The sequence below is a fragment of the Planococcus citri genome, chromosome 4 (genome assembly GCF_950023065.1).
Source record: "Planococcus citri chromosome 4, ihPlaCitr1.1, whole genome shotgun sequence".
NCBI classification, from domain to species: Eukaryota; Metazoa; Arthropoda; class Insecta; order Hemiptera; family Pseudococcidae; genus Planococcus; species Planococcus citri.
In genome coordinates this window covers 21,761,946-21,778,587 of record NC_088680.1, presented here as the reverse complement: position 1 = coordinate 21,778,587, position 16,642 = coordinate 21,761,946, and the positions used below count along the sequence as shown (strand labels likewise).

Genomic DNA, 16,642 nt, shown 5'->3' with positions numbered 1-16,642 from the left:
TTGTTTAACAAAAATTTAATATTGTTCATTTTGTATGAAATTCAGAATATCTGTTGAAAATACGTAGGTATGTAGTAAAAATGTCTGGCTATCAACTAACAAACCATTTAATCTTTGATAACATTAATTTTCAATAATATGAACAGATTGGGTTACTTACAAGGGAACCTCTTGAGATGTCACACTCCGATTTGAACGAGACCACGATTTTTGGAAAGAGCATTGTCTAAAACCCCCAAAACCAAATTTTCAGCTGCCCAAGTTCATTTTTCAATTTTTGGCGAAGGTTTGAAAATTCAAAATTGACGTTGTTTGGTGATTTATGCTTTTTTTTGAAAACTACGTACTTGATCAGTAAAAATGGCCAAAATTAGTCCTAAAACCAATACGTATTTATTCTCCAAATCCAAATTTCACCATTTCCAGGCGTTCTGGAGCCTCCAACGCGATTTTACAATTTCTCCAGCATTTTGAATTTGTTCCAGAAGGCGTGAATATGAAGTTGGGCAGCTAAAAATCGAGTTGTATATTATACTCGACCTGTTTAACGAGTTTATCCACATTTGAGCCGATTTTGAGAGTGACACCTCAAAAGTGGTTTTTTGACCAGCTTTTTTCAAAATTGAAAAATCCAAAGAATCCAAAGTTTCCCATTTGCGAGGAAATTTTTGAAATTTGCGTGAATCGCTGAATTTTGTCCAGAACTAATCCTCTAATGGCGAATTCTGCCATTTCCAGCCGTTCTAACTTTTGATGCGGTTTTTTAGAGGTAGAATCCAAAAAAATAAACAGTGTGAACATTTTTGACAAAAAAAAATCACCTTTTTTTCAATCTGTTTGTGTAACAAGTAGGGACGAAGAACATATTGTTTTGCATATATTTTTCTGTGCTATTAGATATACTTAGGAAATATCCAACATATCTTTGCGAATTGAGAAATTTCGAGTCTAATGAGCAAATGTTATTTTGTATACGTTTGCATTATTTTGACCATAAATGCATATGTGAGGGCGCATACGAAAAGGGACCAGACGACCAAAACTGAAATTTTATAGGAGGAGATTCCATTCGATTCTTGAAGAGTTCCTACAACAATTTTGGAGACAAATTTTTTTTTAAATTTCGGTCGTTTGATCTCTTTTTGTATGCGTCCTCACTCCTCACATATTTTACTTTTTTTGGCGCATATTTCAGCATATTTACTCAATTTTCACAGCTTTTCCCGATTTTTAGTGAATATTTTAAGACTTTTCAAAATTTGACTTTTTAAATAATTTTTTGGGCACCAATTTTTTTTTTGGATTGTGATTTTATTAAATTATCAAGGTTACCATTGGATTCATTTTGTTTTTTCTTGTAAAACGATACCCATATTGCGAAGAAAATGCTGGGAATATTTTTGCATATTTTGACTTTTTAGGAATTTTTTTTGCATATTTTTACCAAAATAAGCGCATAAAATATGCGCATATTTTCTGTTTTTTTAAAGAATATATTTTTCGTTCCTAGTAATAAGTCGCTTCATTGTATTAGATCGGGCTGATACAAACATTATAAGTATAACATTAAGCGACTTTCAGTGTACTCGTATGTACATTGTAACATAAGTTTTGCCACAAAGTATAGTAGATAATCGATAGGTACGTTCCAATTTTGATCAAGTTGTCATCTCGTATGCTAATTAAAACCACCAAATAGCCCTAGTATGGTAATTCGGATTTTTCCTATGGAACTATAGTTTTTGTATGAATTACCATACAAATGTCTCTCACTCTCAGTGATACATAATTATGTAGGTAAGTTCAGTCCTAGAGTTTTGTTTGATTAGTGAAGAAGTAGTGAAGTACCTATCAGTTTCCGCGCGTAGACTATCGATTTTAAATCATGAAAAGTTTAACCATTATACTCGTATTGTGTTCGTGTGACTGGACAAATGGAGCCAATATTTTATGTTTTTTTCCTGTACCATTCCGGAGTCATTACGCTTTCGCTGAACCATTCCTGGTGAAATTAGCCGAACGTGGGCATAACCTCACAGTATACACAATATATCCGGACACTTCTTCATCACTCAAGTATCGTCAATTGGATATTAGCCCATGTATACCACCTCAGCAAGAAGTAAAAGGAAAACTTGAAAATATCATGGCGTTTAACATGATGTCATTTTTGAACATGATGTACAGTTTCCTACCAAAATCGAGTAAAGATTTTCTCAAATGTGCACCTCTTAATGAACTTTTCGAGTCTACGGATCAGTTCGATTTATTTGTAACTGACATAAGTCATAATGATTGGTATGCTGGGTTTGCTTACAAGTTTGGATGTCCAATGATCAGTGTTTTTCCCAATACGGCCGTCATGCCCTGGCTTTCTGATACCATTGGAGCTATTTCGAATCCGGCATTTGTCACTCATTATGTCAGCAATGTTTGTTCAATTTCAAAGATGCCTTTTGCAGATAGATTGTTCAATACGTATGTTTACTTAATGATGCAAACTATTGGCTTATTTTATACAACCATTCCTGCTGAGAAGTTCGCTCGTGAGGTTTTTGGCGATGAGATGCCTACGTTGAAGGAGATTGTGAAAAATACCAGTGTGACGTTTTTTAATCATTATCCTGGTCTTAATGCTGCGATACCTTTGCCTCCTAATTTGATTCAAGTTGGTGGTATGAATGTGAGACCTGCTAAAGTTTTACCTGAGGTTAGTATTTTTTAAAAAGAACATTTGTCATAGTGATTGAATGTTGCATAGGGTATGAATTTGAATTTAGCAGAGTATGTATTTTTTGCATGTTTTTATGTCGCATGAGAACTATTGATAGTCTCTGAAAAAAGTGTAAAATTTATTGAAAATAATTTTTTTTTTGTTAAAAAGTTGCGATAAAAGAACGCGAAAAAAAGGGTCGCGAAAAATGTCGCGAAAAAGGGTCGCAAAAAGTCGTGATATTAGAATATCAAATTTTGGTAGACACCCTCATTAGGTGAGGTTTTTTCTCAATTTTGAAATTTTCTACGGTAAAATGCGGATGTTACTTTGAGACAGATGATCTTAAAATAGACTTTCCTTCAGTTCACCTTTTGATTTGTTTATTCTATTTTAGATTTACGTCTTATACAAATAAAATAATGAAATGAACATATTATCTGAATGAATGAGATAACAATTCAACGTAATCTACTGAGAAATATTACATAATTAAGCTAGGTACCTACGAGTATATCTGCGTCTAAGTATTACGACTTAAAATTGGGAGTAGGCAGTGCACAATTTTCGTGATGTCAATTTAGACGTGCCATCTGATTTTCTCGTCGTCGTGTTGTACCTAAATTATGAAAACCGTGATCATTTTGTTGTGCTTGTGTTACTTGGCCAATGGGGCCAATATTTTGTGCTTCTTTCCGGTACCATTCAGAAGTCATTACGCGTTCGCTAAACCCCTCCTGGCCAAATTAACTGAACGTGGGCATAACCTCACCGTGTACACAATGTACCCCGAGTTTAAAAATTCTCATTCGATTAAATACCGTGAAATAGATATAAGACCATGTATGCCATCTAAACCCCCTAAACCAGGAACCATCGACGATATTATGGCATCTGACAATATAATGGCCTCGTTGCAAATGTGTTACGAGTTTCAACCTAAATCGAGTACAGAGTTTGTGAAATGTTCGCCTATGGATGATCTCTTCAAGTCTACAGATCAATTTGATCTATTTTTAACCGATTTGAGCCATTTTGACTGGTACGCTGGGTTTGCTTACAAGTTCGCTTGCCCAATGATCAATATTTTTCCGAATATGATCCTGCCTTTTGTTGCTGATATAATAGGAGCTATTTCAAATCCGGCTTATGTACCTAATATGGTCAGCGGAGTTTCTCCTATTCCAAAGATGTCGTTTGGGGATAGATTATTCAATACGTATTATTACCTGGTGATAAAAACTATCGGATCTTTGTATTCGATTATTCCTGCTGAAAAATTTGCTCGAGAGGTTTTCGGCGATGATGTGCCACCGATGGAAGAGATTGTGAAAAATACCAGCGTGACGTTTTTTAACAACTATCCGGGGTTTCATGCTGCCATACCTGTGCCTCCGAATTTAGTTAAAGTTGGTGGGATGAATGTTGGTCCTGCTAAAATGTTACCGCAGGTTTGTATGAGTTTCTGAAGAAAAAAAAGTGCCCCTTGTGTGTTTTGTGAATGTTTTTCCTTCTTCCTTCTTCAATAAAAATAAGGGTTCTTGCCTGGAAACAATTTTTCGAATTGAACAAAGCCGACTCGAAAGAGCTTGCAAAAATAAATCATCATTCATCAGTCAAAATTTCAAATACTAAAGTTCATTTTCGATTTTTAGTTAATTTTTGAAAATCAATGAGTCCAAAAATGAGGGGGGAAAAGTCAAAATTTTACCAAATCATCAGCTAAAAGTTCCTACATACCCTCACGTTCAACCCCCGGATCGATTAAAAGCAGTTTAGAACCCTTTTGAGTAGTTCTGAAGCCTCCAGTATAGATTTTTAAAAATCTAAATTTCTATAAAATTTTATCCAATGAAGTTGGAAAGCTGAAATTTACTTCATACCATAATTTCAGCATGCCGAGTCAATTGGAGGTGATTTCAAGCATGTCTGAAGCCTCCATTCTTATGATAAAAATTCTAAATGTTCAAAAAATGACATTATAAAGCTGTCCAAATTGACCTATGCTGGTTCTGAACCGCACGTTTGTCGAAAAATCAAGCAAAAGAAACAGCTGTTAATGTAAAAGTGCATTTCAATCATAATGTTTCAACTTTTATTGGACAAATTTTATGCTGTTATGCGTTTTATTATTTTTATCTTCAATTGAAACGAGAATAATTTTTGATTTAAGTAGATACAGTTACATACTTATTAGTACATCTTATAAAATATTATGATGAAAAGTTTCATACTTGAGAAAATTACTTGCACGTTGATTTGTTGATTGGCAATCAAATACGTAATTTACTAATTTTTGCTTTTCATTTTTCTGTTTCAGGTTAGTAACCTATTTTCATTCTAGAAAATACATAATATATGCAGTAAAAGATGGTGGGTAAGTTATAGGCTACTATAAATGATTAAAGGACGAAGTAATAGTACCCAAAAAGATGAACTAAGATTTCATAATTGATGCAGCTACTCTAGCTGAGAGTTTACATTTGCTGGAGTTTGAATTTTTTCATCATTTTCAAGAATGTCCTCATGACCCTCTAGAATTTTTTTTTTGAATGTCTGGTAACTCCTGGGTGAATTCTGGTGACTTATTGGTGACAGATTCACCAGATCTCCAGAAGTCACCAATTGAGTTTTTGACTTTTTTTTTTAGGTTAATTTAGGCTGTGATGGAAAAATCATTAGAACGTCCTCATGATCCTAGAAACTTTTTTCAAATGTCTGGTGACTCCTTCTTGAATCCTGGTGACTTCTTGCTGGCAGATTCACCAGAAGTCACAATGAGTTTTTTTTTTGGTGACAGATTCACCATAAGTCACCATGAGAGTTTTTTTTTTTTTTAACACAAATTATTGGTAAAAAAAATCATCAGAATGTCCCCAAGGCCCTTGAATTTTTTTTTACATGTCTGGTGACTCATCCTTGGTGAATCCTGGTAACTTCTGGTGACAAATTCACCAAAAGTCACCAAGTGAGTTTTCAACTTTTTTAAACGTTAATCTATGTTGTCGGGTGTCTCCTTGGTGAATTCTGGTGACTTCTGGTGATAGGTTCACCAGAAGCCACCAAGTGGGTTTTTTGTCTTTTTTTATGGCAAATTGTTTGTGTAAAAATCTCCAGAATGTCCACATGGCCCTTGAAAATTTTTTTGAATGTCTGGTGACTCCTTGGTGAATTCTGGTGACTTCTTGGTGACTGATTCACCTGAAGTCACCTTGTGGGTTTTTTGTTTTTTTTTTTATGGCCAATTGTTGATAATTAAATCACCAAAATGCCCTCACGGACGTTGAAAACTTTTTTGAATGTCTGGTGACTCCTTGGTGAATTCTGATGACTGATTTATCAGAAGTTACCAAGTGGATTCTTTGTCTTTTTTATGGCGAATTGTTTGTGAAAAAATCTCCAAAATGTGCTCATGGCCCTTGAAAATTGTTTTGAACGTCTGGTGACTCCTTGGTGAATTTTGGTGACTGATTCACCAGAAGTCACCAAGTGGGTGTTTTGTCTTTTTTTATGGCGAATTGTTAGTGAAGAAATCACCAGAATGTCCTCATGGCCCTTGAAAGTTTTTTTGAGATTCTGGTGACTCTTTGTTGAATAATGTTGACTTCTTGGTGACAGATTCACCAGAAGTCACCATGTGGGTTCATTGTCTTTTTTATGGCGAATTGTTGTTGAAAAAATCACCAGAGTGTCCTCATGTACCTTAAAACTTTTTTTAAGGTCTGGTGACTCATCTTTGGTGAATCCACCAGCCATTCAAAATAATTTTCAATGGCCATGAGGACATTTTGGTAATTTTTCACCAGCAATTCGTGTTAAAAAAGATAAAAAACCCTCATGGTGACTTGTGGTGAATCAGTCACCAATGAAGTTACCAAAACATAAAAAATTCATATCTAAGTATGTATTTGACTGTCTGGTGCAGACTACTCAATACATAACAAACTTGTTACCTAATGGTGTTAAGTTATATTTCTGACATGAGGATTTTGAAAATTCGGAAAATATTACACTAGAAGTTTTATTTCTTGAAAAAATGAAATAAAATAAATATATGATCAGAGCAAATCAACGAACAAAATCTTTCGAAAATTTATAACTTATTTATTTTTGCTGATTGAAAACCATTATTTTAACACTTGCATTTTTCAAACTTGTGTATAGCCTAGAATATTTTTAGAAATTAAAAATTGTTGAAGATGAGGTACAATTTTGAGTAAGTTATAATATGTTGTTCTAGGATCGATACTGCATCTAAAAATATTTTTCAAAAAGTTTGCCGAAAGGCCTTAGGGAGTAAGGAGGACCTCAAATAATTGAATCGAAATTTCGGAAGGGAAAAGTGGGGGGGAGGGGGCTGTTGATTTTTTTGGGGAAAGCCCTTATGCATACGTAGGTACACTTTGGTTCAAGTTTGAAAAAAATCGGCCGAGTCAATCCTGAGAAAAAAAATTAAAAAACGATTTTCGATTTTTGAGGAATTACTCAAGAACTACTCAGATTTGAGGTCCAAAACTTGGGGAAAATACTTATCTTGGGTGTACCTATACATCACATAAGTTTCACCTCCGAAGGTCCCGGGGGCCGCTCGACCATACTTATCTGCCTAGGGCCTTTACAATTCAAGAAGTTTGATATTTGGCAACATTATTTCGATGGTGGGGGGGGGGAAGAAATATTGGAATATTCTTGGTCTAAGTTGATAATTTTCAAACTTGAGAAGTACCTGCGTAGTTTTCCAGTTTCAAGATTCCAGAAATCTAAAAAAATGGACCTGCAGGCTTCGTTCGAGTAAAAGTCTTGAAAAATTTTTAATTTAAGATACCTATGAAAAAAGTTTATTTTTAACCCTTTACTGTTTCGAAAATTTGAACCTACATTTTTTCTAAATACATTTCTCACGAACGTGTTCTACCTCATGTGCAAAACTGCAGAAAAGAAATCGTTTGAAGGGGATTTTAAAAAATAACTTGTGGTTTCAAAACTTGAAGTACAGAAGCGTTTATTTGATGTTGAAATTAAAGATTTCGAAATAGTATCACCTCGAGTTCACACTTCGACTTGTTTATCCTATTCTTCTCGTGTAGTCGTAAGATAAGTTGACTTATCTAGAATAATGAGATAAAAGGTACCTACCTACCTACCTACTGTGTGATCTTTGAGAAATACAGAAATATTACATACTGAGATGTAACAATAGAAGTACTAGTTTACGAGTTTCGTTATCATTGAAGAAGTATTACTTTAGATTTACGTGATCATATAAGTTTTAAATTATGAAAGTTGTGGTACTTTTGGTACTTTCGTTGTGCTTGTGTTACTCGGCAAATGGAGCCAATATTTTGTGCTTCCTTCCGATACCATTCCGAAGTCATTACGCGTTCGCTAAACCGCTCCTGGTGAAATTAGCCGAACGAGGACATAACCTTACCGTATACACAATGTATCTCGACAAACCCGAATCGATTAAATACCGTCAAATTGATATAAGACCATGTATGCCATCTCAGCCACCAAAACCAGGCACATTGGAAGAAGTCATGAAATCTAGTAACATATTAGCATCTATAAAAATGGTATACAAATTTCAACCAGAATCGAGTCAAGAGTTTCTCAACTGTTCACCAATGGATGAGCTTTTCAAGTCGACTGATAAGTTTGATTTATTTATCACTAATTTTGGTGCCAATGATTGGTACGCTGGGTTTGCTCATAAGTTCGCCTGCCCAATGATCAGTGTTTTTCCGAATATGATTTTACCTTGGGTTGCCGATACCATAGGGGCTATCTCGAATCCTGCTTATGTGCCTAATATGATCAGTGGTGTGGCTCCGATTCCAAAAATGTCTTTTACGGATAGGTTATTCAATACGTATTATTACGTGGTGATGAAAACGATCGGATCGCTTTATACGACCATTCCAGCTGAGAAGTTCGCTAGGGAGGTTTTTGGTGATGAATTGCCACCGTTGGAGGAGATTTCGAAGAATACCAGTGTGACGTTTTTCAATAATTATCCGGGTCTTCATGCAGCTATACCAGTGCCTCCTAATTTAATTAAAGTTGGTGGTATGAATATTGGATCTGCTAAAATTTTGCCTCAGGTTAGTAATTGGCTTTATAAGAAAAAGTGTTGGAGTGTATTCAAAAAATTGACAATTTGGGTGATTTGATGACAATTAATTGGCCTCAGGTGGGGTTGAACCAAATTTTTTCGCTTCGAATTCAATTGAAATCGAAAGGGGGCACGAATCAGTTGCCTAATGATAAATTTTGATTGATCGAATTGGAAAGTTTTGAGTTCAACGTCCTCTTTTCCCTGTTTATATGTAGATCGAAATTTTTTTTGAATTTGAAAATTTTTCTAAAGAATGTAAGTAGATTGTAGATATCTTTTTTGAAAGTATAGAGATGAAAAAACAGCATAATTTTGGTCTCAACCTTCGGCCGTTGTTCTTGTTCTAGCTGATAAGCTACATAAAGTTATCTATAAAATTAATATGAGGTCAAAGAACACTGTAGGTAAAGGTACTATCTTTAAGTAAAATATTATCCAACGCGATGTAATTATTACAATTATTGAGCAGTTTACGAATTTCGTTCCATTAGTAAAGACGCATCCGATTCACGCGATTTCCTATTCGTATATTGAATTATGAAAATTTTAATCATTCTGTCGTGCTTGTGTTGCTTGGCCAATGGAGCCAATATTTTGTGTTTTTTCCCCATGCCAGTCCGAAGTCATTACGTGTTTGTTAAACCGCTGCTGGCGAAATTAGCCGAACGTGGACATAACCTAACCGTGTACACAGTGCATCCCGATGATTCTAAATCGATTAAATATCGTCAAATAAACATAAAACCGTGTATGCCTCCTCCGCTGCCAGCTTCTGGAACTTTGGACGAGATTATTTCAAATGATAACATAATATCAACTTTAAACTTTTGTTACGACTTAAAACCGAAATCGAGTCAAGAGCTTGTGGAATGTTCACCGATGAACGAGCTATTCAATTCTACGGATAGGTTCGATTTATTTCTTACAGATATCGTTTTGAACGATTGGTATGCTGGGTTTGCTTACAAGTTCGCTTGTCCAATGATCAGTGTTTTTCCGAATATGATCTTGCCTTGGGTTTCCGACACCATAGGAGCTATCTCGAACCCTGCCTATGTGCCTAATTTCATCAGTGGTGTGGCTCCAATTCCGAAGATGTCTTTTGGAGATAGATTATTCAATACGTATTATTACTTAATGATGACACGGATCGTTCTACGCAACCATTCCGATGGAAAAATTTGCTCGCGAGGTTTTCGGCGATGAAATGCCACCGTTGGAGGAAATCGTGAAAAATACCAGCGTGACGTTTTTTAATAACTATCCGGGTCTTCATGCTTCGATACCTGTGCCTCCTAATTTGATTAAAATTGGTGGTATGAATGTGGGTCCTGCTAAAAGCTTACCTCAGGTTAGTAGGTTTTTTTTAAAATTGGAAATATGCAGAGTGACACATTCAAAGGAGTAGAGTGAAATCGTTCAATTTTGAGCTTCGTAAGTTTTATTCGAAAGGATTCAAAAACAGGAGTTCTCTGGAGAATACCAGTTGTAAGTTGTTACAATCGGTGGGAAAAGATCTAAAATTTCAATTTTTTTTATTTTTCACCTCAAGCCCTTAATTTTTTCCAAAAATCAATTCTTTTGTGATATGATAATTTTTGAAGATTTTCAAATTTTAAGAAATCGATTTGTTGGAAAAATTAAATGAGATCTTACAAACATAAAATAAAAAAAAATCGTGAAGCATAAAATCCTTTATATTAAGAATTTGAAATTAATGAAAATCAAATCAGACATTTTTTTGTATTTTTCATCTCAAGCTCTCAATTTGTTCCAAAAATAAAATCTTTTATAGCATGAAAATTTTTGAAGATTTTCAAATTTCAAGAAATTGATTTGTTGGAAGAATTGAGTAAGATCTTACAAACATAAAATGAAAAACAAAAAATCCCTTATTAGGAATTTGAAATAAAGTAATGAAAATCAAATTAGACATCTTACACAAGTAATTCATTTCAAGCGAAATTTTCTCAAAATTGTGAATAAATTTTTGAAAAAAGAAAAAAAACAAAGCAATCAGAAATTGTGTAGAGGGAGAAATATATTCATACCTCCTTACTGGGAGAAAAATATTACATAATTACACAACCTGATGCGAATATCCGGGCCGCGATTCCTTATCTCTAGGGGTGGATTAGCCCTTATCATGACGTAATTATTAACCAATAATAGAGAAGGAACGCGCGCACCATTCCCCCACTATTCCCCCACCAGATTTTATATATTTCTACCCTGAGCTCTGCTAGTTTTCACCCTCATAAATCAGTCTTCATATTACTGCCGTCCTGCCTGGTTCTCCCTTGGAATACCTTGGTTGAACTGGCAGGACTGGGCCTGGATTGTACATCAATATTATTTCATTATATTAATTCTATTTATTAATTCTATTAATTTGGTGACATAAAACTAGCCAGGTATATGGAGCTCAGGGGCCACAGTGGGTCAGTGGTACTCTTTATTCCGAGTCTCATAAGATGATGGGATAGTGTGTATACTAGCTGACTTGGTATACTATCTATTATTTGCACTGAAGTCAGGAAGAGGTTACTTCCGGAAGATCAAAACAACCTATTCTCGAGGTGTACTTAGGTACTCATTCCTTTTCCTTGTTTAAAGTAAAAACATTGTAAATTAACTGTCAAGATACCACACAAAGTAATTGCACAAAAAACCCCACAATAAACCATTGTAATAACGTTTCGTGACAATACAGAGTGTTTGAAGTTAATTTGACTTTCTTATTCACGTAAGTGTTTGATGCCTCATATACTTATAAATATCCGATGATAATATTACTTGTACAAAGTCCCTCGGGGGGAGAAGCACATAGGGCAAGGGTATAGCCTTAAACTATTGATTCGAGCCTTAGAGCACATTTGTATGATAATATTTAGGGGCAGCCCCCCAATTGACACCTGCTGGGGACTGACCAAGTGTAGATAGGATTATTTTCTAGATTGACCCCATGGATACCTCCCTGAGGGTACTGGGCATGTCAATCTAGACTAGACCTTTATATGTAACCATCCATATAACTGTAGTAAAATTCTACCGCTACATTTATGGCGCCCAACGTGGGGCTCGAATACTGATTAATTAATATTAATTAACGTATTAATTAAGTCAACCCGCTCATTCGTATGCATTGCACTTCGCATAAATGAGCACCAAAGTCCTACAATTGCACTTAACTGTAGGTGTGGAAATAGTATGTAGCTCTAATTTGACTCGCTCTTGGAGCTGCCAACCATTTCTTCATACCCACCAAGACCTGTCTGTTAGGAAGGTCGAGGTCATATTTACGATACAATTGTTTTGGAATTGATTAATTAATTCTCCTATTATTTATTCATTGGTTCGTATGCGCAGACGAATTGATTTTTAGAGAAAGTTGCAGAAAAATTAGGATTTTCTGAACAGTCTGTATCCATGTATTTTTTGTTAACAACGCCCATAGAATTCGTTCTATGTATGTCAGCGATTAATTTACGAAAAATTCTGAGCATTTTACCATCAGATTTGCATTATTCAATCGAATTCGTTCTTCCGAGGGTATTAATCCAATTACGCAGATTCCATTAAATTACCCACAAATGGAATGTAAATATACCCCCTCGCATGTCTACAGTGATGAAAAATTACGAATCCGGATTAATATCTATCACTGTGTGACCTAACAACTCATCATGATCGATTAATTTACGCAAATCTACATGCTCACAAAAAATATTAATTTTATACTGCAGAAATTTACGAAATTCACGAAGTATTTTGCGTCAGGTGGACCTATACACCCCCTGGGGCAAATTACCACGAAGTATATAGACGAACCGCACTTCCGAATGCGTCATTTTCGTCATGTAGCAGTATAAAATATGGGTACTTACTTGGGCTAAAATCATTCATTTGAATTCGTTTCAAACCAGCCCAATATTATGTCCGAATACCCATTCCAGATTCGGATAATTACCCTAGACTTCGTTCCTATTTTCACTCTACTGAGAAGAAAAGTACGAACGATTTATTAATTAGAAAATTCATCTCATTTGCATATGAGATGGAATTTTTACAGTAAAGTTAGATGTTTTTGTGCACTGAGCATTTTCGGCACACAAAACAGGTACTGTCATCGATTATTAATTGACAGCTTGATTCAAACTATTCGCACCTGTAAATATTGTACATTTCGCGATCCAGAATATTATTGCATCATTCGTTCAATTTTTGACAAAAATTCCATTTTTATGCAAGTTCGAGAATGAAATTTTCTTATCTGAACCAGACATGTCGTACAGATAACGATGCTATTTTTAAACCCTTTCGCAAACCAACGCGGAAGTACCATTATTATCTGACAATTACGCAAGTTGGCGTTTGAACATGTTGTTATCTACCTAGTGAGGTAACGTACATGGAATAAAAATAGCCTGGGATTTCCAACATTATTGCACCATTTGTGATGGATTTGATTAATTTTCAACCATTCGTTGCAGGTTGCAGTAATAACCAGCATAATATTGCCCTTGGGAAAAACCAACGACACCCTTATCAGTGGTTGAATTTATTTTTAGCTACGAGATAAGCATTTAACATCCCTTATCAAGATGTTCCCATTGTATTAATTTCATTTGGATTTTCCCAACCAAGCTATTTTTAAGCCAACTTGTCAAGGCCTGTGGAAAATATTGATTCGTTATCAACCCCAGACAGGAATGCAGACACCCCTATCTAAATACCTTCGTATTTTGCGAGCTATTTTTAGGCTGTCTAGACACCCTTATCTGAAAAGATAAGAATTTATTCAGCTTGTAACACAAAAGGGTAAATTATTGCATCATCCTGCACACGAATCAACATCCCCCACTCCCTAAAAATCACGACACACCCTTTTTTGCGGCTCGGATTTAAGCTGAAAGTATATGAGCAGTTAGCTAGACCAGTCAATTCGTTTTCAATCCTTGATTCGTTCACACCTAGCTCTCTGTTACCATAAACTGCTCATTACTATTGATTCAGTTCATTCGTTTGGACTTGGAATTATTTCACCATCATACAGCAAATATTGATTGGGACTCAACCCCCTTCGATCCTGAATATTATTTGAATAAAGGCTTAGGCCATTAAATAAACTCAATTTGTTATTTGCTTATTATCCCAGCCAATTTAAGGAAAATATTTCTTTCGAAATATACGATTTTTTGGAGTTTGGATGTGAATATTTGCCACATATCAGATAACATTATTCCGGTAAGTACTGCTATTGGTATTTTGCATCGTTTATACTTACGACATAATCCTGGAAAATAAATAAAACATTAATTTGTATTTATTTAATTAATGTGGATATTACTCTGGACTTATTTACGCATACCTGCACAGATAGTTTTCTTCTTCACTGCGATAATATTGGGAGTATTATATCTCACGGAATTATTTGAACGATTTTTCAGTGCATTTTTCTCCGGAAATTTATCTGAAACATTTTACAATAGTAGTTATTTATTACTATTCATAACAACCAAACTTTTTCTAGTTTGGTATTGTATTCGTTTTAATCGCCGTAATATCGTATAATTCCTGATAATACTCCAGCTATAATTAATTTATTTACGTAATTAATTAATTAAATCGCAAACATGAGTAAAGAAGACATCTATGGTACCCATAATGGGAATCCAAGTAGAAATGGTTCCAGACCTACTATCCAAAATACAGATGAACCCCAAATTTGGACACGTAGAATGGCTAAATTGAATGCTCAAACCGGTCATCCTACTCAGAGTAGTGAGAAAGGCCCTACTGCTAAATTTTTGTCCGAAACACAGAGATTTTATTCGTCTAAAAAACCATCTGTACCTCAACATCAATCGATATTAGCTCAACCTTCAATTACGACTGAAGGAGGAAAAAAGAAGGTTCGGTACACTCTTCCTGATGGCACTATACTTGAACCATCTACGTCTACGTTTCGAAAATCTGTCGAACCTAGGCCTATTAATATTGACATATCAGCTGTTAATAATGACGATGACGAGCAGAATGTTGAATATTTACGAAATAAAGAAGATTCTTATTTTTGGATGGATATGTTCGAACAAGTACCTGAGTTTAATCTTGAGGTACCTCCACCAGTAATTCAACGGCGTAAACCACCCACGCCTACCGCTCCTACAATCGAAGAAATTAATAGACCTAATCACCGAACTATTGGTACCAACACCGATGGAGCTGGTGATCCAGACGTAGAGGAAATACCTGTTGAACCACCTCAACCAGTTGAGAGAATTTATTGTTTCGATCCATTTGATGCAGAAGTTGCATTCAATAATCCTAATATCGATAAGTACGCAATTCCTGAAGGCGAAGATCTAACTGTTCAACATGCTAGAGAAATCATTGCTTGGATTCAAAGAGAAGCTACTGGCTGCTCTGACAGAATTACTTCAGTTAGAGATCGCATTAAAGGTCTCGAAAATGGTATTTCAATTACCCGAGGAGATCTCAAAGATGTTTACATCACGGCTCAGGAACAGCGAGGAATGGATCACGAAAATATGAAGAAATATTTGAACGATGAATTCGGTAAAGCTGCGAAGAAGTTTAAGGTATATGATGAGATGATTAGAACTCTGAAACAGGACAACATTAGACACGATAAAGACAATGCTGTTACTAAGAAAGTAACAAAGGAATTATCTAACGCAGTAGAAGACCTTTACTACTATAATTACCATGGTAAATATTTATCCGACGAAGCTGACGAAAATACTGGTAAAGTCGAAGTTAGACCTACTCAGTATGGTAAAACCCCTCGTCCCCCTGGTGGTACTGGAAGTGGTCAAAGCTCTAATCAACGCGACGATAGTGGTAACGATAGCGGCGATGACGACGACGACGATGGAGGTATTGATCCATTTAATCAATCTGGTGTATTCTTCAGTAAAAATAAGAAGAAGAAGGTATCATCTCGATTCGTACCTCGCCAGCGACAATTACGTTATGATTTGGAATTTTGCGAAGGAAAACAGAACCTGAAAGCAAAACACTTCGTCAATTTAGGAATTTACCTTGATAATTCTAACAAATACGATGTTATGGGTTTCATCGAACGATTTGAAGTTCAAATGCGCGATGAACGTGCTAGCGAATCACAATATCGTTCATTATTTTCCCAATTAATTCAAAGCAACGAAGCAAAAGCTTGGAAAGTTAATGTTGATCCTAATTTGAAATATTACGATTACAGGGATAGCTTTGTACGGAGAGCTTGGGATGAACAACAGCAGCTCAACGCTAGGAATTATTTCATGTCTATTCAATTTACGTCGAATTCTTCGATGGATATTGCTTCAGAATTATTGAAATGGTTTAACATATTAGCTGATACTGATATTTCCGATTCGCTGCTGTTAAACACTATTTTCATGCGAGTCCCTAAAGATTTAGTTTATCAATTTGCTGAATGCAATGATAACCGAGTTTTATTCAAACGAAAGTTGGATAAAATGACTAGTCATGAAGAATATAAAGGAACTCCGTTTCAACTACAGTCCAGTTTTAATTCATTTTGGTTACCACCAATAGGCAACAATGTCTCGACGCCTAATACTGGTTCTGGAACTAAGCAACCTCGTAATTTGAATAATTTCTTTCAATCGGATCGATTTAACAAGTTCGCTAACTCGAAAAGGAATTCTAAACCTGGACCCAGCGGTAGTAACAATGCTGCTGCAGGGGCAGGTCCAGTTCGAATGAAGACTAACGTAAATTCAGCCGGTATTGACATCGAAAATTTACAAGGTATAGCTATT

At 35.4% G+C, this 16,642-nt stretch overlaps 1 protein-coding gene across 48 annotated transcripts in view; it reads left to right on the top strand.

Moving 5' to 3' along the window:
• The window catches only part of LOC135844663 (UDP-glycosyltransferase UGT5-like), a 448,533-nt gene that overhangs the window by 365,135 nt on the left and 66,756 nt on the right, over positions 1–16,642 (top strand). Inside the window, exon 1 of one of the 48 annotated variants that reach the window (XM_065362949.1) lies at positions 1,871–2,710. The exons of 45 other annotated variants lie outside the window; for them this stretch is intronic. In XM_065362949.1, the coding sequence (XP_065219021.1) occupies positions 1,886–2,710 (825 nt within the window). In that variant the 5' untranslated portion in view covers positions 1,871–1,885. Of the gene's footprint in view, positions 1–1,870; positions 2,711–3,283; positions 4,165–7,931; positions 8,818–16,642 lie in introns of those variants that run through there. 2 more of the 48 variants (XM_065362946.1, XM_065362943.1) reach the window with 2 other exon arrangements.